The sequence below is a fragment of the Pantherophis guttatus genome, chromosome 2 (genome assembly GCF_059756535.1).
Source record: "Pantherophis guttatus breed Tessera chromosome 2, ASM5975653v1, whole genome shotgun sequence".
Classification (NCBI taxonomy): Eukaryota; Metazoa; Chordata; class Lepidosauria; order Squamata; family Colubridae; genus Pantherophis; species Pantherophis guttatus.
Window position 1 is genome coordinate 288,774,257 of NC_142064.1, and position 24,509 is coordinate 288,798,765.

Genomic DNA, 24,509 nt, shown 5'->3' on the forward strand with positions numbered 1-24,509 from the left:
ACTTCGTGGTTTGAGGAAGCCTAGGTCAGAACAATGGAAAAAGTACCACCTCTGCAGATGTTGAAGATTTTCTCTGACAGGGAGGCTCCTATTTCCTTTTTTTTTTTTTTTTTTTGGTTTGATTTATATGCCACCAAATTTGATTATTTGCACCAAATCCACCAAGGGGCGTTCTCCGCCAAAAGAAGGGAACATCAGGTGGTTCCCTATTGGCCCACTGGAGGGTGAAAGATCCAGACATGACACTTTATAAAGCCTTAGTAAGACCACACATGGGATACTGCATCCAGTTTTGGTCATTACATTATTAAAAAGATGTTCAGACTTTGGAAAAAGTACAAAGAAGAACAGCTAAGATGATTCAAGGGCTGAAGACTAAAACAGATAAAGAACTGTTGCAGGATTTGGGTTTGGCTAGTTTAGAGAAAAGAAGGATTAGGAGGGCCATGATAGCTGTATTCCAGTACTGTCACAAAGAGGAGGCGGTCCATTTATTTTCCAAAGAACCAGAGGGAAGGACAAGAAACTGCATGTGAACTAATCCAGGAGAGAAGCAACCTGGAATTAACAAGAATCTTCTTTACAGTGTGGACAATTGACCAGTGAACAGCTTTCCTTCAGACATTGTGGGTGCTTCATCACGACACGTTTTTAAGAAGAACTGGACAGTCACTTGTCAGAAATGCTATAGGAACTCCTGCTTGCGCAGGGCGCTGGACTAGAAGAGCTCCAAGTTCACTTCCAGCTTGATTCTGATTCTGAATCCTCAATCCTTTCTTGTGTTTTTTTGCTAAGTTGGAGGTTTGAAAGCAAACATGAGCATCAGTGGAGATGAAGGTTATCGTTTGGCCTGAAAGTGATGTGTGGCTGCCAATATTTAAGTGGTGGAGATTCCCCAATCATTTCAAGAAGTTCTCTCTGATGAGTATTTCCACTAGAGCAGAGTTGCAGGCAGCAGTGCAGAAGTCCTGAATCCCCTACTATTGTTTCGGCTTTTCTTACTTGCTTAATATTTACTTAATATTGTTGAAATCTGTCTTTTCACCCTGCTTAATATTATGTAATACAAGTTATAAATGAGAGAAAACCATAAGGATAATGGAGTTATCCCTGGGACGGTAGGCACGGTGGTGCACTTATGCACGCCTCTTACAGACCTTGTAGGAATGGGAGCGGTTTACCTTAAAAGTTTGTGTCTATTCTGTGTTCTGGTATTGTGGTTGAAGCTGAATTAGTCACTGAGAGGAAGGACATGGTAGCAGATAATTTTATGCACTACGCTTAGGTACATAACATACATACATCTGGTGAGGCATCCCAAATTTTGTTTGCCTTCACAGCTGCCGGGCCACACGGTTTACTCGTTTTGCAGTTATCATTTTTTCAGTACCATGGTAAATTTGTTCACACAATTCTGTGAAAAAAGTGCTGCTTAAATTAAGAATAGCTTTAGCATTCTGGAAATACGCATGCCTTTGTGTCTCTTCCGACCTTTGTCCATACATGGAGCATTGAAGCAAGTAGTTTTATTAAGAGAAAACAGTGATAGGGAAATGTGGATGCATATCCCCCAACTAGCCATCTTACTGAGCAACCCAGGTAGTTCTTGATTTACAATCATTTATTAAGTAACCTTTGAAATCACAATGGCGCTGAATTAATGATGGTTCTAACTGCCTTCCTTCCTTTCTTCTTTCCTCCCTCCTTTTGTTCCTTCCCCCTCCAACCCTCCCTCCCTCCCTTGTCCCAAATTAGGGATACTCTAGAGCAGTGGTCCTCAACCTTCCTAATGCTGCGACCCTTTAATACAGTTCCTCTTGTTGTGGTGACCCCCAACCATAAAATTATTACTAAGACCATTGAAAATATGTTTTCAATGGTCTTAGGAGTCCCCTGTGCCCCCCAAAGGGGTCGCGACCCACAGGTTGAGAACCACTGCTCTAGAGAATCAGAATGAAAATCACTCCAGTCAGTGTACTAACATTGCAAATGAACAAACAAGCAGGGAGACCTTTGAAAATCTTAGGGGTCAAACTAAGGTGAAGTTAAGAACTACTTCAAAAAAACTAGAATAGAATAGAATTCTTTATTGGCCAAGTGTGATTGGACACACAAGGAATTTGTCTTTGGTGCATACGCTCTCAGTGTACATAAAAAGACAAGATATACTCGCCGAGAATCACAAGGCGCAACACCCAGTGACAGTCATACGGTACAATAAGCAATCAAGTCATAGTAGAAAACAATATCAATATAAATCGCAAGGATACAAGAAACAAAGTTACAGTCATGTAGTCACAAGTGAGAGGAGATGGGCAACAGGAACGATGAGAAGACTAATAGCAATGCAGCCTAATGTGAATAGTTTGATGGTGTTGTCAAACAGTTGTCAACTACTTCAGTCCTGTCCGTCTATCTTTGCTTGCAGAGTGTGCAGCAGAGCTGGAGTATGAGGTTGGACGGCGTGGCGAGGTGCCATCCTTGCACCACCTCTTGCCTCACCTCATGGCAGAAACACCAGCAGAGGTTTGGAGGAGGCATGCGATCCAGCCCGTCGGATGCGCAGCCACCTGCCCATTCTCTCTGTATCTGGCCGAAGCAGTAATGGGGCAGGCAGCTGCATGATGCGTCCAGTGGCTGCATTGCATGCGTCCCCGACACCTCGTGCCTTTCCCTTTGTATGTGAGTGATGGTGCTGCCACAAGGAGTGGCGGGGCAGGGGTGATGCCATGCAGGGGTGGGTTTCAAAATTTTTTACTACCGGTTCTGTGAGTGTGGCTTGGTGGGCGTGGCATGGCTCGGTGGGTGTGGCAGGGGAAGGATACTGTAAAATCTCCATCCCCTCCCCACTCCAAGAGAAGGATACTGCAAAATCTCCATTCCCACCCCACTCCAGGGTAAGAATACTGTAAAATCGCCATTTCCTCCCAATCAGCTGGGACTCAGGAGGCAGAGAATAGATGGGAGCGGGGCCAGTCAGAATTTTTACTACCAGTTCTCTGAAGTACTCAAAATTTCTGCTACCGGTTCTCCAGAACTGGTCAGAACCTGCTGAAACCCACCTCTGGTGCCATGCAACAGTCCCAGCCCATTCAGCCTCTGCTGTCGAATCTGGTCCTCCAGCTCCGCTGCATACTCTGCAAGTAAGGACGGGGGGGAGGGGGAAATGACGGGGAACAATGGGGCATCTGACGGCTGTGGCCAGGAGGACTTTCTATCAGGTTCGCCTGATCCGCCAGTTGCGTCCCTTTCTGGATCGGGACTCCTTATGCACGGTCACTCATGCCCTCGTCACTTCCTGCCTGGACAACTGTAATGCTCTCTACATGGGGCTCCCCTTGAGGAGCACCCGGAGGCTCCAACTAGTCCAGAATGCGGCTGCGCAGGTGGTTATGGGAGCGACATGGCGCTCCCATGTAACACCTCTCCTGCGCGAGCTGCACTGGCTCCCGGTGGTCTTCCGGGTGTGCTTCAAGGTATTGGTTACCACCTTTAGAACGCTCCATGGCTTAGGACCTGGGTACCTACAAGACCGCCTTCTGCCACCGATAGCCTCCCACTGGCCAGTATGCTCCCACAGAGGGGGGCTCCTCAGGGTGCCATTGGTCAAACAGTGTCGACTGGCGGCCCCCAGGGGGAGAGCCTTCTCTGTGGGGGCACCTGCCTTTTGGAACGAGCTCCCCCCCCCCCGAGATACGGAGGATGCCCTCAAGACTTTTTTATTCCAACAAGCTGGGCTGGCCTAACTCTTTTTAATTGCTTAATTTTAAATTTGTTTTAAAAAGGGGGGTTTTAATTAGTATGGGCCAAATTTGTTTAATATGTTTTAAATTGTTTTTTAAATTTGATATTGTATGTGTTTTATTTTGGCTGTTCACTGTCCTGAGTCCTTTGGGAGAAGGGCGGTATATAAATCCAAATAAACAAACAAACTTTTCATCCCTCACCTCAGAAGTAAGGGGAAGGGGAAGGAGGAAAAAGAGAGCGGTTGTGGTTGTGTGAACCCAGCATGGAAGCAAGGCTCTGTTTCTTGCAGATTTGTCCTGACTCTCCCATCCTCTTTGAACCTGGTCTCTATCCTCAGAGGGAGATGGAGGGCTGGGCTGGGTTGAAGCAGAGGAGAAAAGGGAGGGGGCAGGAGAAGCTGCGCAGCAAAGGATGAGGGGCTCTCCAGCCTCTCTATAAGACCTGCTGTGAGAACCGGTGTGCAAATGTAAAAGCCTCTCCTTCCAAGTCAGCAGCAGCGCCTGAAGGAAAGAGTGCTGCAAGTCCGCGGGCTCTTCCACTCTGTTGTCTCCCTTTTCAGGAAGTGTTTGGATACCAGGTCAAGTCGGGTGTTATTCAGATCACATCCCACCTTGTCCCAAAACACGCCGGGATGTGAGGTGAATAAGACACGGCTTGACCTGCTGTTGAAACACTTCCTGGCTCTTTGCCAGAATGTGCTTACAGTGGCTGCTGGATGCAGAGCGGCCGGTCCCATGCCTCTGCTTCTGCCTCCTGCAGCAGTCCCAGTTGCTGCAAGCAAGCAGCGAGCATGTCGAGAGCAAAAAGTGGGACTTGCCTGCCGCCCCTTGCCCCGCAAAAGGCTGCAAAATGTACAAAATAGCTACCCTCCCTTTGGGAAAGAACCAGGAGGAGTTTCAATAGCAGGTCAAGCTATTCAGATCACATCCCAGCCTGTTTTGGAAGGTAGAAGGTGTAGCTGCTGTTTCCCGTGCTGGGGTTTGCAAGTTCTGGAGGATTTATTTTCATCTCCCTTTCAAAACATACGGATGATAAAGGAGTTCTGCTTTTCTCTTTCGACACCCTCACCACTCACAACAATTGGCATGAGTGACTCATGAGGGCTCTTTGTCCTCCTGATAGCACTGCTCTCGGCCACCCTGCTATGCTGCTCCTGCTTGACCAGGGGGCGCGGAGCAGAGGTGAGTTTCAGCAGGTTCTGACCAGTTCTGGAGAACCGGTAGTTGGAATTTTCAATAGTTTGGAGAACTGGTAAATACCACCTCTGACTGGCCCTGTCCCATCTATTCTCTGCCTCCCGAGTCCCAGCTGATCGGGAGGAAATGGGGATTTTGCAGTAACCTTCCCCTGGAGTGGGGTGGGAATGGAGATTTTACAGTATCCTTCCCTTGCCATGTCCACCAAACTATGCCCACCAAGCCACACCTAAAGAAATAGTAGTAAAAGATGTTGAAACCCATCACTGGTGGAGAGGCACACATTTACAACCTCTGGCGCTCTCCCCCACCCCCGGTCTGCCAGGGCCCCTTCCCCACGGCTACCAATGTGACCCCGCCACCTTGCCCGCCTCCATGTTCAAGCTGCTGAGTGCCATCCTGCGTGTCTACTCGGTGCTGCAATTCTCTTTGTTGCCTTAAAAATTGCTAACACAGTCAACTGTTTGGATGCCTGGGGGTGGCATATTCCGGCTCTTGCTGGGTTGAAGCTGTTTTTTCAAAAATTGCTTATTAAACGTTCTATGTGAAACTGTGTGAGGTAAATTTCCTACTCAATCCCTATGTAAAAATGTTTCTTTTTTTCATCATAGATATCGGCCTGGCACCTCTTCAAGCCAGGTATGGTCTGTGACTGTAAATTCTCCCTTGAAAGACTTCGATGGATGTGAATGTGAGGAATTCACAGTAACTTAATAAAAGGGGGTTTCCGTCTGGAGAAGGAGTCTACTTAGGGGTTTGGGGAAACCTAGGTCAGAATAATGGAGAAAGTGCCACCTCTGCAAATGTTGAAGACTTTGTCTGACAGGGAGGCTCCTATTTCCTGCGCTTTGCAGGGAATCCTGTAAATTTACGCAAAATCCACTAGGGGTCGCCTTCTGCCAAGAGAAGGAAACATCAGGCGATTCCCAATTGGCCCACTGGAGGGCGAAAGACAGGGCTGGCGTTCCAGAGGAGGCCAGGAGGAAATGACATCATAGAGCCTTGCCTCTCTAGGACCTTACACTCGCTTCCCTTAACCCCTGGGGATCCACAGGAGGCGGAGAGGCTGCGGGAGAGTCTGGGTGGGGCGGAGATCCAGACGTTCCTCAAGTGAGTTGGGGGCTCTTCTCGTGCAAAGGGAGGCAGAGGAGGGAGAGACTCCTGCCCGGCCCTCCTGCGGCTTCAACCCCGTGTCCCATGTTCCCCAGCCACCCTCTCCATGTAAGGGGAAAGCGGGGATCCCAGGAAGGCTGGGGGATCCAGAGCTTCCTTCCCGCCCATGTCCAGGGAAGAGGTCGAGTGGGGGAGGGGAGGGTCGGCCTTGCGGAGGCCCAGCAGGAGAGGAGAGAAGCCGGGTGAGGAGGAGGCAGGATTCGCACCAGGCTCCCCGAGGGCCCCATCCTCCACAGCCCAGCCTGTGTCCGGAGAGCATTAGAAGCAGGGCGGCATCCCTAACTACCTCCTTCCCCGCCCTGCTGGGGGATGCCCTGCCCCAGGATGAGCCACTTGGGGCTCCAGGCAGGTTGGGTGAAGGTTGTTCAGTGGCTGAATTCCACTTTCTAATTCTTAATATTTATTTTTCTTTCCATCTCAGGTACAGAAACTCGAAGCCATTTGAGATCTTTGCAAGCCTAAATTTTCTTTTGGGGAAAAAAAAAAAGAGCAGAATAATTTGCCTGCAGCACCAGAAATGGTCCCATGAAGGAAAAGGCATCTGGAGACCCACCAGAGTCCTTGGAGCCATTTGCAGTTGCTCTGCAGAAGAGAGAAAGGATGGAGACACAATCTTTTGGAAAGGAGGGAACCAGAAAAGGCCCTTCAGTTGCTCAGCCTGGGAGCTGTGGGGAGACCTGGACAAGAACTGGGCAGAAGATCCTGGAAGAGGAAACTATCCGCCCTTCAGAAGTTCAGCCCTGGAACTTCATCCAATACCGGGAGGCTGAGGGTCCCCGTGGACTTTGCAGCAGAGTGTATGACTTTTGTAGGCGATGGCTGAGACCAGAAAAGCACACCAAAGCCCAGATGCTGGACCTGGTGGTTCTGGAGCAGCTCCTGGCTCTTCTGCCCCCAGAGATGGAGAGCTGGGTGCGGGAGTGTGGAGCAGAGACCAGCTCCCAGGCAGTGGCCCTGGCTGAAGGCTTCCTCCTGAGCCAGGTGGAGGAGCAGAAGGAGCAGGTCAACTTGCAGGTGAGGCATTTTAATCTAGGGAGCTCAAAAGAGAATAGAGAAGGTGTTTGAATACTTCACCCTCCTTCCCAAACTTCTCTGACATTCATAATATGTGGTGATGTCCCACCAATTCTTATAGGACATTGTTCCATTGTTTTCTCACTCAACCTCACTGATGGATATTGGAGGCTTTGATGTTGTGTTCTGAATATAAGAATCTACTTTACGTCATGCGATGTACATTAATTCTGCTTCTTTTTTCCTTCCTCCTATTTGAAGTGCTGCACTGTGGAAATCAGAGATCCTGAGAGGAAGACAACTCCATCAAATCCCCCTCAGGAGCTATTTTTCAGGAGGATCCCTTGGGAAGATCATAGTGAGGACACATCAGGAGGTAATCTGTTTTACCTTCTTCTCTTCTGTAGAATACCTCCTCTTATTTTGTTAAATATGCATTTTGAAATTATTTATTCCTTACAGAGAAACAAAGCATGAAGTTTTCTGGTTTTTACGATGGAGCTCAAACAGTGGTTGAACTGCCAAATCAAGTAAGAAAGGAAAAACGTTGTTAGATTTGTATTCTCCCTTCAGGAAGTGAAGTGGGTGTGCGGAGTGCTCTCTCCTATTTTCCCCGTTGCTTGGACTGGATTATGTGTTCCTATGCGACATGAACAGCATAATATTATGAAAAATAACTAAATACTCACATTGCCACATTACCATTTTTAAAAAGACTTGTTCATAACCAGTAGTTTAAAAAAAAATATCTAATCATGTTAAAAATAAACACAGAATTTTAAAATTGAAAGAGGATGGCCACATAGAGCATGTAATTACAATACTTTGGGCTACAAAATAATTACCAATCCTCTGATTTGTGCCCAGATTAGGAGAGCAAACATTCCCGCTTTGCAAAGATTGAGAAATGAGCTTCACAGAGAATAATTCCTTCTTTGTTTTCTCCCATTCAGCCAATGGCTCAGACTACTAGGTCAATAAATGATAGGAGGATAGATCAGTTGATCCAGAAGTGGGATTACTTTGCTGAAAGGCACTGAAAGTTCTGCAGAATCTATCAATTTGATAATACTTGCCCCAAATATTTATTCAGGCAATAACTTTTCCGAATTGTCCATTTTCTCCCTTAAAATTAGGACTTGTATGAAGCACAGCCATTGAACTTAATGCACATGTTTGGTTTGGGAATTTGGGAACAATGGAATCGAATACCAGGGTTGTTAGGGATCTTGGAGGTCTTCTAGTCCAACCCCCTACTCAGACAGGAAGCCCTATAACATTTCAGATAAATATCCAATTTCTTCATCAACACCTCTGGTGTTGGAGCACCCACAATTTCTGGAGGTAAGTCATTCCACTAATTAATTGTTCTCATTGTCAGGAAATTTCTCTTTAGTTGTAGGTTAGTTCTGTCCCTGATTTGTTTCCATCCACTACTACTTGTCCCGCCTTCAGGTGCTTTGGAGAATTGGTTGACCTCCTTGTCTTTGTGGCAGCCCCTTAGATCTTGCAACACTGCTATCATGTCACCCCTAGTTCTTCTTTTCATTAAACTAGACTGTCCTGTTCTTTTTTTCCATGTTCAGGAGAGTCTTGTGTCCTTCGATGAGGTGGCTGTGTATTTGTCTGAGGAGGAATGGTCTCAGCTGGATCCTGACCAAAAAGTGCTGCATTCAGAAGTCATGCTTGAAAATCATAGGAATGTAGTCATGCTGGGTAAGAGATTTCTACTCTACAATCAGAGAGTTCAAGAAGACAGATAATATTTAGTTTTTTATTTTAAAAATCACTAATCAGTTATCATCTTCTTGGAGGGAGAAGGATTTGACCTTCTCGTACTCCAAGGAAGGAAAAAGTCAATGTCTCTTTGCTTAGATGCTTTCTGTGCCATTTCTTAGCTGTATTTTTCCATTTTTATTTGAACTTATCTGTGGAGGCCAAAAAGAATGAGGTATGCTTTTATGTGTCCTCTGGAGGTCATGTCAGAGGAATGTGTTGTCATTTGTCCTCGGAAACCTCCCAAAATTGTGTGAGAACAGAACTTTCAAGCTCAGGCCATGGAAGAGCATTCTCCCAATCCAATTCAAGAATGAAGGCCTTGAATGCCGAAGTTACCACAGTTGACAAGTTAGACTTTGGGTCTCCCAGTCTTGGCATGAAGAGCGTTTACAAGCCAACGGGAGCCTTCAAGCAAAGGATTTTGCCCCAAAATCTCATCACTGGCATCGAGGAACGGGCGAGTGGGGGTCTGGCACGCCAGAGACATATTGCAGAAAAGCTGCTCCCAAGGTACACTGGAGAAGGAGCTTCTTTCAAAATGGTCTCAGTTCTCGTAGGTCTCTGCTGAAATTAACGCAAATTTCTCCTTGGATGTTTCCCCTTATTATTCCTTAACACAAAACTGGCTTTGAGTGAGCATATCTATCTCTCTATCTATGTAAAGAGAGAGATAATTTCTAGATATTTTCAAAGCTTTCATGGCTCATGAATATAGAAATCATCATGTCTGTATCACAGCACTGTAGGGATGCAATATACAACTTAATGGAATTTTGGGGAAAAAATCAGAACATTTGTTGACATTTTGCAGTTTGATCTTTTTCTCTAACCTTGTTATCATTTTCGTTTCTCTTTTCATTTGAAGCTAATAATGGGCAGGAGAATCAAGATTCCTCTGAACTGTTCCAAGTGATCATTGTTAAAGATGAAATAGAGAACTTTGGAATTGAAATGGAACTAGAAACCCATGAGAGAAACCAGTCAAATGATTGGAATCAGGAAAGCTCATCTTCCACTGTTGCTCCGATGCAAGACTTTCTTGCCCAACAAGAGAAAATAAGGAAAAAATATATTGGAGAAAGTCTAAACGAACACAATTTAACCCAGAACAAAGGAGAAGATGCTATAAGAAGACACAATAGACAAAATTACAATGGGACATTCATTAATTCTCTTGGAAATAACTTCCTTATATCTCAAAACGTGTTTCACACAAAAAAGGATCCTTATAAATGTTTGGAATCTGGAAAACATTTTAGAACTAGCGGGCAACTTACTTCCCATGAAATGATTCACACTGGGGAGAAACAGTATTCAGAAGCACATGTAGCCCACACAGCCCAGGTCCTCCAGGCAGCAGGAGAGAAACCCTATAAATGCACGGAGTGTGGGAAAACCTTTACTAAAAAAAGTACTCTTATTTCCCATCAGGTGATCCACACAGGGGAGAAACCATATAAATGCACGGAGTGTGGAAAGGCCTTTGCTCAACGCAGTTATCTTGCTTCCCATAAAAAGTTCCACTTGGAAGAGAAACCATTTAAATGCATGGAGTGTGGAAAGATGTTTACTAAGACCAGTGCTCTTACTTCTCATATGATGATCCACACAGGGGAGAAACCATTTGAATGCAAGGAGTGTGGAAAGACATTTGCTCAAAGAGGTAATCTTATTTCCCATCAGATGATTCACACAGGGGAAAAGCCATTTAAATGCATGGATTGTGGAAAGACCTTTGTTCAAAGAGGTAATCTTATTTCCCATCATATGATCCACATAGGGGAGAAATATAAATGCATGGAGTGTGGAAAAACCTTTACTAAAAAAAGCAGTCTTATTTTCCATCAGGTAATCCACACAGGGGAAAAGCCATTTAAATGCATGGAGAGTGGAAAGACCTTTGCTCAAAGAGGTCATCTTATTTCCCATAAGATGATTCACACAGGGGAGAAGCCATTTAAATGCATGGAGTGTGGAAAGACCTTTGCTCAACGCAGTTATCTTGCTTCCCATAAAAAAATCCACTTGGAAGAGAAACCATTTAAATGCATGGAGTGTGGAAAGATGTTTACTAAGCGCAGTGCTCTTACTTCTCATAAGATGATCCACACAGGGGAGAAACCATTTGAATGCATGGAGTGTGGAAAGACCTTTGCTCAAAAAGGTAATCTTATTTCCCATATGGTCCACATAGGGGAGAAATATAAATACATGGAGAGTGGAAAGATCTTTGCTCAAAGTGGTCATCTTATTTCCCATAAGAAGATCCACACAGGGGAGAAGCCATTTAAATGCATGGAGTGTGGAAAGACCTTTGCTCAACGCAGTTATCTTGCTTCCCATAAAAAGATCCACTTGGAAGAGAAACCATTTAAATGCATGGAGTGTGGAAAGATGTTTACTAAGCGCAGTGCTCTTACTTCTCATAAGATGATCCACACAGGGGAGAAACCATTTGAATGCATGGAGTGTGGAAAGACCTTTGCTCAAAAAGGTAATCTTATTTCCCATCATATGATCCACATAGGGGAGAAATATAAATGCATGGAGAGTGGAAAGACAAAGTGGTCATCTTATTTACAGTTAGATGATCCACACAGGGGAGAAGCCATATAAATGCATGGAACATGGAAAGATCTTTGCTCAGAATAGTAATCTTACTTCTCATAAAAGGATCCATGCTCCGGAGAATGTATATAGCAATTTCACTTTACATTTAGAATAGAATAGAATAGAATAGAATAGAATAGAATAGAATAGAATAGAATAGAATAGAATAATTTTATTTCTATACCGCCGTTCTCCTGAAGGACTCAGGGCAGTGTACAGCCTATTAAGAACACAAGACAACATCAGTTAAAATTGTTTAAAATTATTAAATGAATTCGGCTCAATTTAAAACCCCAGGAATTTAAAACCCAATTTAAAATTGTTATGTTGATAGCCCAGCCTGGCGGAACAACAGGGTCTTGAGTGCACAACGAAATGCCCTGAGGTTGGAGATCTTACGCATTTCCAGGGGCAGTTCATTCCACAGGGCTGGGGCTCCCACAGAGAAGGTCCTCCCCCTGGGTGTCGCCAGCCGACATAACTTGGCCGATGGCACCCTGAGGAGACCCTCTCTGTGGGAGCGAACTGGCCGGTGGGAGGCTATTGGTGGCAGAAGTTGGTCTCGAAGGTACCCAGGTCCTAAGCCATGGAGCGTTTCCCATTTCCATAACAAGAGCACTTAGACTTACAGTACAGTGCTTTACAACCTCTCTAAGCAGTTTTAGAAAATCAGCATAATGCCCCCAACAGTCTGGCTCCCCATTTTACAGACCTTGGAAAGAAGGATGGAAGGCTAAGTCAACCTTGAGCTGCTGAGACCTGAACTGCCAAAGTGCTGGCAGCCCGTGATCAGCAAAAGTAGCCTGCAGCACTGCGTTCTAACTACTGTGCCACCACAGCTCTTATATATACCAGTCCACAAAGCTTTAGAGCAATCTTTGAGCAGTTTACAAAGTCAGCATATTGTCCCCAGCAATCTGGGTCCTCATTTTACCAAATTGAGAAAGATTAAAGGCTGAATCAACTATGAGCCGGTCCCATCGAACTCAGCTTTAGGCTTTTCCTCCATTTTGGAACTGGTTTTCTTTTTTCTTTCTCTTCAGAGTCTTTCCGCAGGTCACCTGGAGTGTTTATCAGAATTAGGGTGTCTGCCCTTTCTGCTTCCCCCCTTCAATGTGAGGCTGAGTGAATAATTTGAGAAGGGCACCTGTATGTATTCAATTAAAGAAATAAACAAATGCATGAAAATCATTTTCCTGATTGTGGCTTTCTTGCCTGTGTCCCATCTTCCACCACTTAAGACCAGAGTTCGCAAGAACAGCAAGACACAAGCTGTGTTTCCCAGAGAGCCTACTGGTCTTTCTCTTCTGACCACTCAACTGTTTCTGACAGGATTTGGCCCCTTTTGAGGCCTCCTCCAATCGCTGCTCAGCCTTCAGGAGGGCTGTTCTTGAGGGAGTTCAAATCCTCCAGAGATTTTTCTCCATCTCCACAAACAGTTCCTACTTCTGGGACAGGAAGGAGAAGATGGAGAAAGTGGCACCACTAGAGACGTTGAGCTATTGTCTGACAGGGAGACATTGAGAAGGGCCTTTACTCCTACTCCCAAGCCCATCATCCCTGCTCTCTCCCTTCCCCTCAGACGCGCTCCTCTTTCCCGCCCTTTCTACAATCCCGCTACTTTGCGCCAAATCCACCAGGGGGAGCTCTCTGCTAAAACAAGTGAACTCCCGGTGCTTCCCCATTGGTCCACTGGAGGGCGAACGTCACAGCTGCCTTTCCAGAGAAGGCTACGAAGGAACCCGCTTGACGTTCACGTGACGCTCTAGGACGCCGCACTCGCTCTCCTCAACCCCTGGGGCTCAGCAGGAGGCGGAGCGGCTGCGGGAGAGTCTGGCGGGGTGAGATCCAGACGTTCCCAGGGTGAGTTGGGGGCTCTTCCCGTGCAAAGGGAGGCAGAGGAAGGAGAGACCCTCGCCCGGCCCTGTTCCGGCTTCAACTCCGGAAGCAGAAGAAGCGGGGATGCCGGGAAGGCATTGGGGATCCCTTCCCGCCCATGTCCAGGGAAGAGGTCGAGTGGGGGAGGGGAGGGTCGGCCTTGCGGAGGCCCAAGGGGAGAGGAGAGAAGCCGGGCGAGGAGGAGTCAGGATTCGCACCAGGCTCCCACAGGGCCCGATCCTCCGCAGCCCGGCCTGTCTCCGGAGGGGGAGAGAAGCGGGCGGCCTTTCCAGGTGCCTCCTTCCCGGCCCTGCTCAGGGGGAACCTCGGCCCTGCGCTGGGATGAGCCGTTTGGGGTTCTGGGCAGGTTGGGTGAATGTTGTTCAGTGGCTAAATTCTACTTTCTAATTCGTGGCGTTTGTTTTTCTTTCCATCTCAGATACAGAAACTGGAAGCCATTTGAAATCTTTGCAAACCATTTTTTTTTTTCTTGGTGGAAGAAGAAGAAGAGCGGAATCCCTTGTAGGGATCAGTCCTGCAGCACCAGAAATGGTCCCTTGAAGGAAAAGGCATCTGGAGACCCACCAGAGTCCTTGGAGCCATTTGCAGTTGCTCTGCAGGACAGAGAAAGGATGGAGACACAACCTTTTGGAAAGGAGGGAAGCAGAAAAGGCCCTTCAGCTGCTCAGCCTGGGAGTTGTGTGGAGACCTGGACAAGAACTGGGCAGGAGATCCTGGAGGAGGAAACTATCCTCCCTTCAGAAGTTCAGTCCTGGAACTTCATCCAATACCAGGAGGCTGAGGGTCCCCGAGGACTTTGCAGCCGACTCCATGACTTTTGTAGGCGATGGCTGAGACCAGAAAAGCACACCAAAGCCCAGATGCTGGACCTGGTGGTTCTGGAGCAGCTCCTCTTCCTTCTGCCCCAGGAGATGGAGGGTTGGGTGCGGGAGTGTGGAGCAGAGACCAGCTCCCAGGCAGTGTCTGTGGCGGAAGGCTTCCTCCTGAGCCAGGCGGAGGAGCAGAAGGAGCAAGTCGAATTGCAGGTGAGACATTTAATCTAGGGAGTTCAAAAGAGAATAGAGAATGTGTTTGAATATTTCAACCCTCCTTCCCAAACTTCTCTGAAATTCATAATATGTTGGGATGTCCGACATATTCTTGTAGGACAGTGTTCCATTGTTTTCTCACTCAACCTCACTGATGGATATTGGGGGCTTTGAGGTTGTGTTCCAAATATGAATCCACTTTTCGTCATGTGATGTACATTAATTCTGCTTCTTTTTTCCTTCCTCCTATTTGAAGTGCTGCACTGTGGAGATCAGAGATCCTGAGGGAAAGAAGAATCGATCAAATCCCCCTCAAGACCTATTTTTCAGGAGGATCCCTTGGGAAGATCCAAGTCAAGACACATCAGGAGGTAATCGAAAATCCTCCGATTACCCATCTGCCTTACCTTCTTCTCTTCAGTAGAATACCTCCTCTTATTTTGTTAAATATGCATTTTGAAATTATTTATTCCTTACAGAGAAACAAAGCATGAAGTTTTCTGGTTTTTACGATGGAGCTCAAACAGTGGTTGAGCCGCCAAATCAAGTAAGAAAGGAAAAACATTGTTAGATTTGTATGGTCCTTTCCTTCAGGAAGTGAAGTGGGTGTGCGGAGTGCTCTCTCCTATTTTCCTCGTTGCTTGGACTGGATTATGTGTTCCTACGCGACATGGACAGCATAATATCATGAAAAATAACTAAATACATTGCCACATTATCATTTTTAAAAAGCCTTGTTCATAACCAGTGGTTTAAAAAAATAAGCCAATCATGTTAAAAAACAACACAGAATCTTAAAATCTAAAGCGGTTGGCTACATCATGTAATCACAGTACTTTGGGCTACAAAATAAATTCCATTCCTCTGATTTGTGCCCAGATTAGGAGAGCAAATATTCCCACTTTGCAAAAGCTGAGAAATGAACTTCACAAAGAATAATCCCTTCTTTGTTTTCTCCCATTCAGCCAATGGCTCAGACTACTAGGTCAATAAATGATAGGAGGATAGATCAGTTGATCCAGAAGTGGGATTACTTTGCTGAAAGGCACTGAAAGTTCTGCAGAATCTATCAATTTGATAATACTTGCCCCAAATATTTATTCAGGCAATAAATTTTCCGAATTGTCCATTTTCTCCCTTAAAATTAGAACTTGTATGAAGCACAGCCATTGAACTTAGTGCACATGTTTGCTTTGGGAATTTGGGAACAATGGAACCGAATATCAGAGTTGTTAGGGAACTTGGAGGTCCGTCTTCTAGTCCAACCCCCTCCTCAGACAGGAAGCCCTATAACATTTCAGATAAATGGCTATCCAATTTCTTCATCAACACCTCTGGTGTTGGAGCACCCACAATTTCTGGAGGCAAGTCATTCCACTGATTAATTGTTCCCACTCTCAGGAAATTTCTCTCTAGTTTTAGGTTGGTTCTTTCCTTGATTAGTTTCCATTCATTGCTTCTTGTCGTGTCTTCAGGTGCTTTGGAGAATAGGTTGGGCTCCTCTTCTTTGTGGCAGCCCCTTAGATAATTGCAACACTGCTATCATGTCACCCCTACTTCTGTTCACTAAACTAGACATACCCAATTCCAGCAACCATTTTTTATGTTTTACCCTCCCGGACTGAATCATTTTGGTTGCTCTTCTCTGTATTCTTTTTAGAACAGTGACGGCGAACCTTTTTGGCACCCAGTGCCGAAAAGGGGGTGCACGCTTGTGTGCACTCATCAAGGCCGCAACCAGGAAGAGGAACTGCCCAGGGGGCATGCGCGCGCTGGATAAAGTACTTTTGGGTTCGGCCATGCACATGTGCACTGGCCAGCAAATCTTCCAGTTACTGCCGTGCATACACATGTATTGATCAGCTAGCAGCCTGCATGCTCATGGCGCCTATGCTCACATGCATGTGTGCCAGGCCAGATGCTTCTAGCCCCAGAGGAGGGATCCGCAGTTCTGCACTGTGGGGAGGAAGTGTTTATCTTGGCCTTTTGTGATGGGAGGGACAAGGGGCAGCACCAAGTGTTTATCTCAGACTTTTGAGATGAGATGCCAGAACAAGAGGCAGCACCAATGAGAATTCTTCCTGCTTCAGCGTCATCGGTCTCTGGGCAGAGTCCTTTGGGACTTCACCTGAAGGAGGAAAGACAGTTCTGCGGAGAGAGAGAAGAGGAGAAGGTGGGAGGGAGGATCTTGGCCCGAATAACCAACTTGGCTTCTTCTCTGCGCAGAACTCTCTCCTCCAGTGGGTGAAGTCAAGGGAGATTCTGCCCAGAGACCGATGACACTGCAGAAGGGCGAATTCCTATTGGTACTCCTTCTTTCTGGACACTCACAATTCGAAGTTTGAGGAAGCCCCGTTCCTGGCTCACAGACCAGCAATTCCGGTTTTCCGGCACTGCCACTTGCACAAAGGCCAGCTGATCGTCGCATGCGCATGTGTGCCAGAATCCTGGAACAGGAACGGGTGACACCGTGCATGCCAGGTGACATGGCTCCGTGTGCTACTTTGGGCACATGTGCCATATGTTCATCATCATGGTTCTAGAGTCTCAAGATCTTTTTTACGTCAGTCATCACCCAGCCCACTCTACCATGCATATATGCACTCCTCCCACCGGCCAGCTGGTTTTCGGGTCTCTGCTGCATATGCACGGGGGCAGGGCGCATGCGGTGGGACGCGTGCAGGTGCACGAGCCCCCAAAATGCAATGTGCCCTGTTTTACCCTGGAAGGCCTCCTGCACCAACCTGGAAGCAAAAACGGTCCACGGGGGTGTCGCACGAGGGCCCCTGCCCCCCCCCATTTTGGGCCTGGAAAGCAGACGTAGTATTCAGCCAGTTTGCACCAGTTCAGGCGAAACAGTAGCAGCAATTTGGCCTGGGTCACTGAACTGGTAGCAACTTCTGGCTGGCCACGCCCCCTGCCCAGTCGCCACTCACTCGACCGGTTGCCACTTGCTCACCCCGTCCGGCTGCTCAACGCTTACCCCAGCCACCCCTGCCCTATATATGTTGCCTTCGCCACATGGCCCAGCTAATCGCCTCGCTAGTCACCTCACTAATGCCTGCTCAGCTCACGAAATGTAATCAATGCATGCCTTCCGCTTGCTCTTTGCTTTGGGTCGGGGCCCCAGGGACACGCAATTTCCTTAGGTCTTGGAGGCACTGCCCACCTCAGCTGGGTCAAGGAAAGTGTGCTTCCCTGGATCCAGCCTTGCCCTGGAGCTGCTGCCCACTTTGATGAGTTCCCCTTCTATCTTCTTGTCTAAATCATTGATGAAGAAGAAGAGATCTTGCAAATCCTCCTTTTCTGTTCTTTTTTGTTCAGGAGGGTGTTGTGTCCTTTGAAGAGGTGGCTGTATATTTCTCTGAGGAGGAATGGTCTGAGCTGAATCCTGAACAAAAAGCGCTGCATTCGGAAGTCATGCTTGAAAATCACAGGAACGTGGTCTCTCTGGGTAAGTTTTCTAGTCCGCAATTAGAGAGGGAGAAGGAAAGAATCTGACCTTCTCATACTCCAAGGAAGGAATGAGTCAATGTTTCTTTGCTTACATGCTTTCTGTGCCATTTCTTAGCTGTATTTTTCCATTTTTATTTGAACTTATCTGTGGGGGCTGAAAAGAATGAGGTGTACTCTTATGTATCCTCTGGAGCTCATGTGATAGGAATGTGTTATCATTTGTCCTCTGAAACCTCCCAAAATTGTGTGAGAACAGAACTTTCACTCTGAGGCCTCATGAAATGTGACTCAGAGCATCCTAGGACAGTGATGGCAAACCTTTTTTTCCTTGGGTGCCGAAAGTGTGCGTATGCACGACAGTGTCCAAACGCGTGCCACACCCATAATGCAATGCTGCCCCATAGGCCATGGCCCCCATGCATGCGTGCCTGAACACCCCTCTCCCCCATGCACATGCAACCCCTGTTTTGGTGCTAGCAGGCCTCCCTGAAGCCTCCTAGGACCAAAAATGGGGCACAGTTGCGCCACGCCCCCCTCCCCACGCCTGCGCTCGTGACACACACACCCCTGGCGCGTGCACGTGTCTCCTGGTAGACACCCAAAAATCAGCTGGCCAGCAGGAGGCGCATGGGTATGCATGGTGGAGCTGACCTGGGTGTCGGCTTGCATGCTTGCAGAGATGGCTCCACATGCCATCTGTAGCACACGTGCCATAGGTTCTCCATCACGGTCCTAGGGTATAGGTTATGGCCAAGTTACACAGTTCACTTAGCAACCATTCAAAGTTATGATCCCCCCACCCACTACTTTAGACCCAATCCTGAAATTTCAAATGGCCGTCCACACTTTACTAATGACAGCAGAGGTACTGCAACATTTGCCTTACCTATTCCCCCATCCCACCCTGCCAAGACTTGCCTTGTGATCATGTAGAGTTCCTTTGCCTTCTTTGGTGCATTTGCAGAAAACATTTCAATTTCAATTTCAAATCTTTATTGTCAGTGCATAACATATGTACAATGAGATTGGTTGAGCTCCCTCAATGCAGTGAAGTGATGACCAGGTGAGAGTTGTCCCTGAGAATTTTCCTCATTTTTGTAAGGCAACAAGCCCTAGTGAGCTCATCTAGTGGTATCGGGACAGTGCTTCCTCACCGAAAGTTCTCCACCGCCACTTCGACTGGCCACTGGGCTCTTTTGGGGGCTGCCGCTTGTTCAGGCCTCCCCCCCCCAGCTTTCCCTGCTTTGCTCCCTACTTTTTCCTCCATCTCTCCACCTTCCCTGAGTCTTCCAACTCCCTGGGGTGTCCAAGGAGCAGCCAGGGCTCAGGATCCCAGAATGTAACTCTGCTTGGAGCAAAGTTTAGGGAGTACTGGCTTAATGTCAGCCTCCAAGTAATGCATCCATCATAAAATGAACTCCGAGGCATTCCAGTTCCTCAAAGAACAAATTTATTTAGAAATACCATCTTGGTACTAACTAGTGGAAAGCCAGTACTGAAAGTTCCCAGGCTTTCCATGACACTATAAATAGCATTTTCTCAATTTTTCAAAACAATATGTCACATTGTCCAATTATTTCACCGTCCCAACTGGAGACAGCTCCCAGTCAATCCCATCTAGGTGCAGGCTGAGTGTCCTTGACTTCCAGAAAAAGGAATGTTGTTATGGCTAATTCTCCACCGGCTCCTTGTTTTCCCAGGCACTAAATGTGGCAGCCCTGAAGCTCCAAAGAAAAAGATGGCTTCCAGGGCTGACAGATATTTTCTAGATATTTTCAAAGCTTTCATGAATTATGAATATAGAAATCATCCTGTCTATATCACACCACTGTAGGCATGCAAAATGCAACATAATGGAATTTAGGAAAAATTCAGAAGAACATTTGTTAACTTTTGACAGTTTGATCTTTTTCTCTAACCTTGTTATCATTTTCATTTCTCTTTTCCTTTGAAGATAATAATGGGCAGGAGAATCAAGATTCCTGTGAACTGTTCCAAGTGATCAATCGTAAAGATGGAATGGAGAAATTTCAAATTCGAATGGAATTAGAAAGCCATGAGAGAAAACAGTCAAATCGTAGGAATCAGGAAAGATCACCTTCTACTGATGCTCTGATGAAAGACTTTCTTGCCCAAGAAGAGAAAATAAGGAAAAAATATATTGGGAAAAGTGTGAAACTAATCAAAGATAAATTACATGTAAACAAACACCATTTAACGCAAAACAAAGGAGAAGATTCTATAAGACACAACGGAAAAAATTACAATGGGACATTCATTCATTCTCTTGGGAATAACTTCCTTAAATCTCAAAAAGTGAGCCTCAAAAAGGACCCTTATAAACGTTTGGAACCATATAAATGCTTGCAGTGTGGGAAAACCTTTACTCGTAGCAATGGACTTAGAATCCACAAAATGATCCACACAGGAGAGAAACCATATAAATGCACGGAGTGTGGGAAAACCTTTACTCATAGCAATGGACTTAGGTACCACAAAATGATCCACACAGGGGAGAAGCCGTATAAATGCACTGAGTGTGGAAAGACCTTTGCTCAGCGTGGTCGTCTTCTTTCCCATAAAATGACTCACACAGGGGAGAAACCGTTTAAATGCACGCAATGTGGTAAAACCTTTACTCGTATCTATGAACTTAATATCCACAAAAAGAGACACACTGGAGAGAATCCACATAAATGCTTGCAGTGTGGGAAAACCTTTACTCGTAGCAATGGACTTAGAATCCACAAAATGATCCACACAGGAGAGAAACCATATAAATGCACGGAGTGTGGGAAAACCTTTACTCATAGCAATGGACTTAGGTACCACAAAATGATCCACACAGGAGAGAAGCCGTATAAATGCACTGAGTGTGGAAAGACCTTTGCTCAGCGTGGTCGTCTTCTTTCCCATAAAATGACTCACACAGGGGAGAAACCGTTTAAATGCACGCAATGTGGTAAAACCTTTACTCGTATCTATGAACTTAATATCCACAAAAAGAGACACACTGGAGAGAATCCACATAAATGCTTGCAGTGTGGGAAAACCTTTACTCGTAGCAATGGACTTAGAATCCACAAAATGATCCACACAGGAGAGAAACCATATAAATGCACGGAGTGTGGGAAAACCTTTACTCATAGCAATGGACTTAGATACCACAAAATGATCCACACAGGGGAGAAGCCGTATAAATGCACTGAGTGTGGAAAGACCTTTGCTCACCGTGGTCGTCTTCTTTCCCATAAAATGACTCACACAGGGGAGAAACCATTTAAATGCATGCAGTGTGGTAAAACCTTTACTCGTATCTATGAACTTAATATCCACAAAAAGAGACACACTGGAGAGAAACCACATAAATGCATGCAGTGTGGGAAAACCTTTACTCGTAGCAATGGACTTAGAATCCACAAAATGATCCACACAGGAGAGAAACCATATAAATGCATGGAGTGTGGGAAAACCTTTACTCATAGCAATGGACTTAGGTACCACAAAATGATCCACACAGGTGAGAAGCCGTATAAATGCACTGAGTGTGGAAAGACCTTTGCTCAGCATGGTCATCTTCTTTCCCATAAAATGACTCACACAGGGGAGGAACCATTTAAATGCACGCAGTGTTGTAAAACCTTTACTCGTATCTATGAACTTAATATCCACAAAAAGAGACACACTGGAGAGAAACCACATAAATGCATGCAGTGTGGGAAAACCTTTACTCGTAGCAATGGACTTAGAATCCACAAAATGATCCACACAGGAGAGAAACCATATAAATGCATGGAGTGTGGGAAAACCTTTACTCATAGCAATGGACTTAGGTACCACAAAATGATCCACACAGGGGAGAAGCCGTATAAATGCACTGAGTGTGGAAAGACCTTTGCTCAGCGTGGTCATCTTCTTTCCCATAAAATGACTCACACAGGAGAGAAACCATTTAAATGCACACAGTGTGGTAAAACCTTTACTCGTATCTATGAACTTAATATCCACAAAAAGAGACACACTGGAGAGAAACCACATAAATGCATGCAGTGTGGAAAAACCTTTACTCGTAGCAATGAACTTACTATCCACAAAAAGATCCACACAGGGGAAAAGCCATTTAAATGCATGGAGTGTGGAAAGACCTTTGCTCTCAGCAATGTACTTAAAAACCACAAAAGGATCCACATTGCAGAGAAACCATATAAATGCACTGAGTGTGGAAAGACCTTTGCTCTGAGCAATAGACTTACTATCCATAAAATGATCCACACAGGTGAAAAGCCATTTAAATGCATGGAGTGTGGAAAGACCTTTGCTCAACATTGTCATCTTATTTCCCATAAAATAATCCACACAGGCGAGAAGCCGTATAAATGCATGGAGTGTGGAAAGACCTTTGCTCATAGAAGTAAACTTAATTCCCATAAGATTGTCCACACAGGGGAGAAGCCATATAAATGCATGGAGTGTGGAAAGTCCTTTGCTCAAAGTAGGAATCTTATTTCTCATAAGACGATCCACACAAGGGAGAAGCCATTTAAATGCATGGAGTGTGGAAAGACCTTTGCTCAACGCCGTTATCTTGCTTCCCATAAAAAGATCCATTCAAAAGAGAAACCATTTAAATGCATGGAGTGTGGAAAGACGTTTACTAAGAGCAATACTCTTACTTCTCATAACAGAATCCACACAGGAGAGAAGCCATATAAATGCATGGAATGTGGAAAGACCTTTGCTCAGAATGGTAATCTTACTTCTCATAAAAAGATCCACGCTCGGGAGAAAGTATATAGCAATAACAATTCCACTTTAAACTTATCTACCACTCCACAAAGCTTTATAGGAGTCTTTGAGCAGTTTACAAAGTCAGCATATTGTCCCCAGAAATCTGGGTCCTCATTTTACCGACCTGACAAAGATTAAAGGCTGAATCAAGCATGAGCCGGTCAGATCGAACTCCTGGCTGTGGGCAATTAACTTATAGTATTGCATTCTAACCTCTGACTCACCATGTGTATAGATTTTTATGTGTATGCATATTGTGCCTTTCTGATCCAAATGATTCAAGATTCAATCGAACAAAGTGAAATTTAATGTGGAGAAAAGTAAAGTTTTGCACCTGGGTGGGAAAAACAGAGTACATGAAATCTGGCTCAAAAACAGTAACTGTGAGAGGGACCTGGGAAATCCAAATGGATGAACACTTGAATGTGAGTCACCTGTGTGCGGCAGCAGCCAAAAAAGCTAATGCAATCCTTGGTTGTATAAACAGAGACATAGAATCAAAATCTCATGAAGTATTAGTACCACTTTATAAAGCCTTAGGAAGACCACACTTGGGATACTGCATCCAGTTTTGGACATTACATTACAAAAAAGATGTTTAATCTTTAGAAAAAGTGTAAAGAAAAGCAGCTAAGATGATTAAGGGCCTGAAGACTAAAACATATGAAGAATTGTTGCAGGATTTTGATTTGACTATTCTAGAGAAAAGAGGGATTAGGAGTGACGTAATAGCAGTATTCCAGGACTTGAGAGGCTTCCACAAAGAGGAGGGGGTCAATTTATTTTCCAAAGCACCAGTTCCCTTCCAGCTCCTGATTCTGATTCTGAATCCTCAATTTTTTCTTGTGCTTTTTTGCTAAGTAGGAGGTTTTAAAGCAAACACGAGCATCAGTGGAGATTAAGATTATCATTTGGCCTGAAAGTGATGTGCGGCTGCCAATATTTAAGTGGTGGAGATTCCCCAATCATTTCAAGAAGCTCCCTCTGATGAGCATTTCCACTAGAAATACTCATCAGAGTATTCTGCAGGCAGAAATGCAGAGGTCCTGAATCCCTTACTATTGTTTCGGCTTTTCTTACTTTGCTTCATATTGTCAAAATCTGCCTTTCCACCCGCTTCACATTATGTAATGCAAGTGATAATTGAGAAACAAAAACATAAGGAGAACTGGGTTATAGTGAGGCTGAATTAGAAAATGGAACTCATAGGTTCTTTGTCCTAATTTTGTGGTGATCTTTCTTGCCTTCCCTCATGTTGCCCATCTCTGGACACATGCAATATTATCAATACCTTTTTAAAGTGAGGTCTCCTGAACTGGACACAGTATTCAAATTGGGGACTGACTAAAGCCCTATGTAGCAGGTTAGGACTTTCTCTTTTGTTGTTTGCAATACATCTGGTGAGGCATTTGAGAATTTTGTTTGCCTTCACAGAGTTGTGTAAAAAAAGTGCTGCTTGAACTCAGATAGTTCTAGCATTCTGGAAATATGCATACCTTTGTGTCTGTTCCGAGCTTTGTCCAACATGGAGCATTAAAGCAAGTAGCTTTTTTTTAAAGTTTTTTTTTTTAATAAAAATGTCAAATCAATGTGTGAACAGTGTAGCATCTGGGGGCCATACATTCCAACACAAAGAAAAGTGAGCAAATTAAGGATTATTGTTACATTCAATCAATTTATGAAATTCCTATTACAATACACATCTATAGTAGGTTACAATCTATCATTATTCAATTATGCCACCTATTTCTCATTATTACTTCCATTTTAGCAACTAAAAATGTAACACATTAATGTTCCCTTTATTTCTATCTCTTAC

The 24,509-nt window shown here is 45.2% G+C and overlaps 1 protein-coding gene across 1 annotated transcript; it reads left to right on the forward strand.

Annotated features, from left to right (window-relative positions):
• The first annotated feature begins 5,963 nt into the window (after window positions 1-5,963).
• LOC117658562 (uncharacterized) lies at window positions 5,964-24,279 on the forward strand. The gene is made up of 11 exons (XM_087885388.1): window positions 5,964-6,053; window positions 6,538-7,130; window positions 7,392-7,506; window positions 7,593-7,660; window positions 8,717-8,846; window positions 9,775-11,516; window positions 13,289-14,443; window positions 14,703-14,817; window positions 14,926-14,993; window positions 17,771-17,900; window positions 19,857-24,279. The coding sequence occupies exons 2-11, from the start codon at window positions 6,642-6,644 to the stop codon at window positions 22,826-22,828; spliced, it is 6,984 nt and encodes a 2,327-aa protein (XP_087741514.1). The 5' UTR covers window positions 5,964-6,053; window positions 6,538-6,641; the 3' UTR covers window positions 22,829-24,279.
• Window positions 24,280-24,509: the final 230 nt, after the last annotated feature.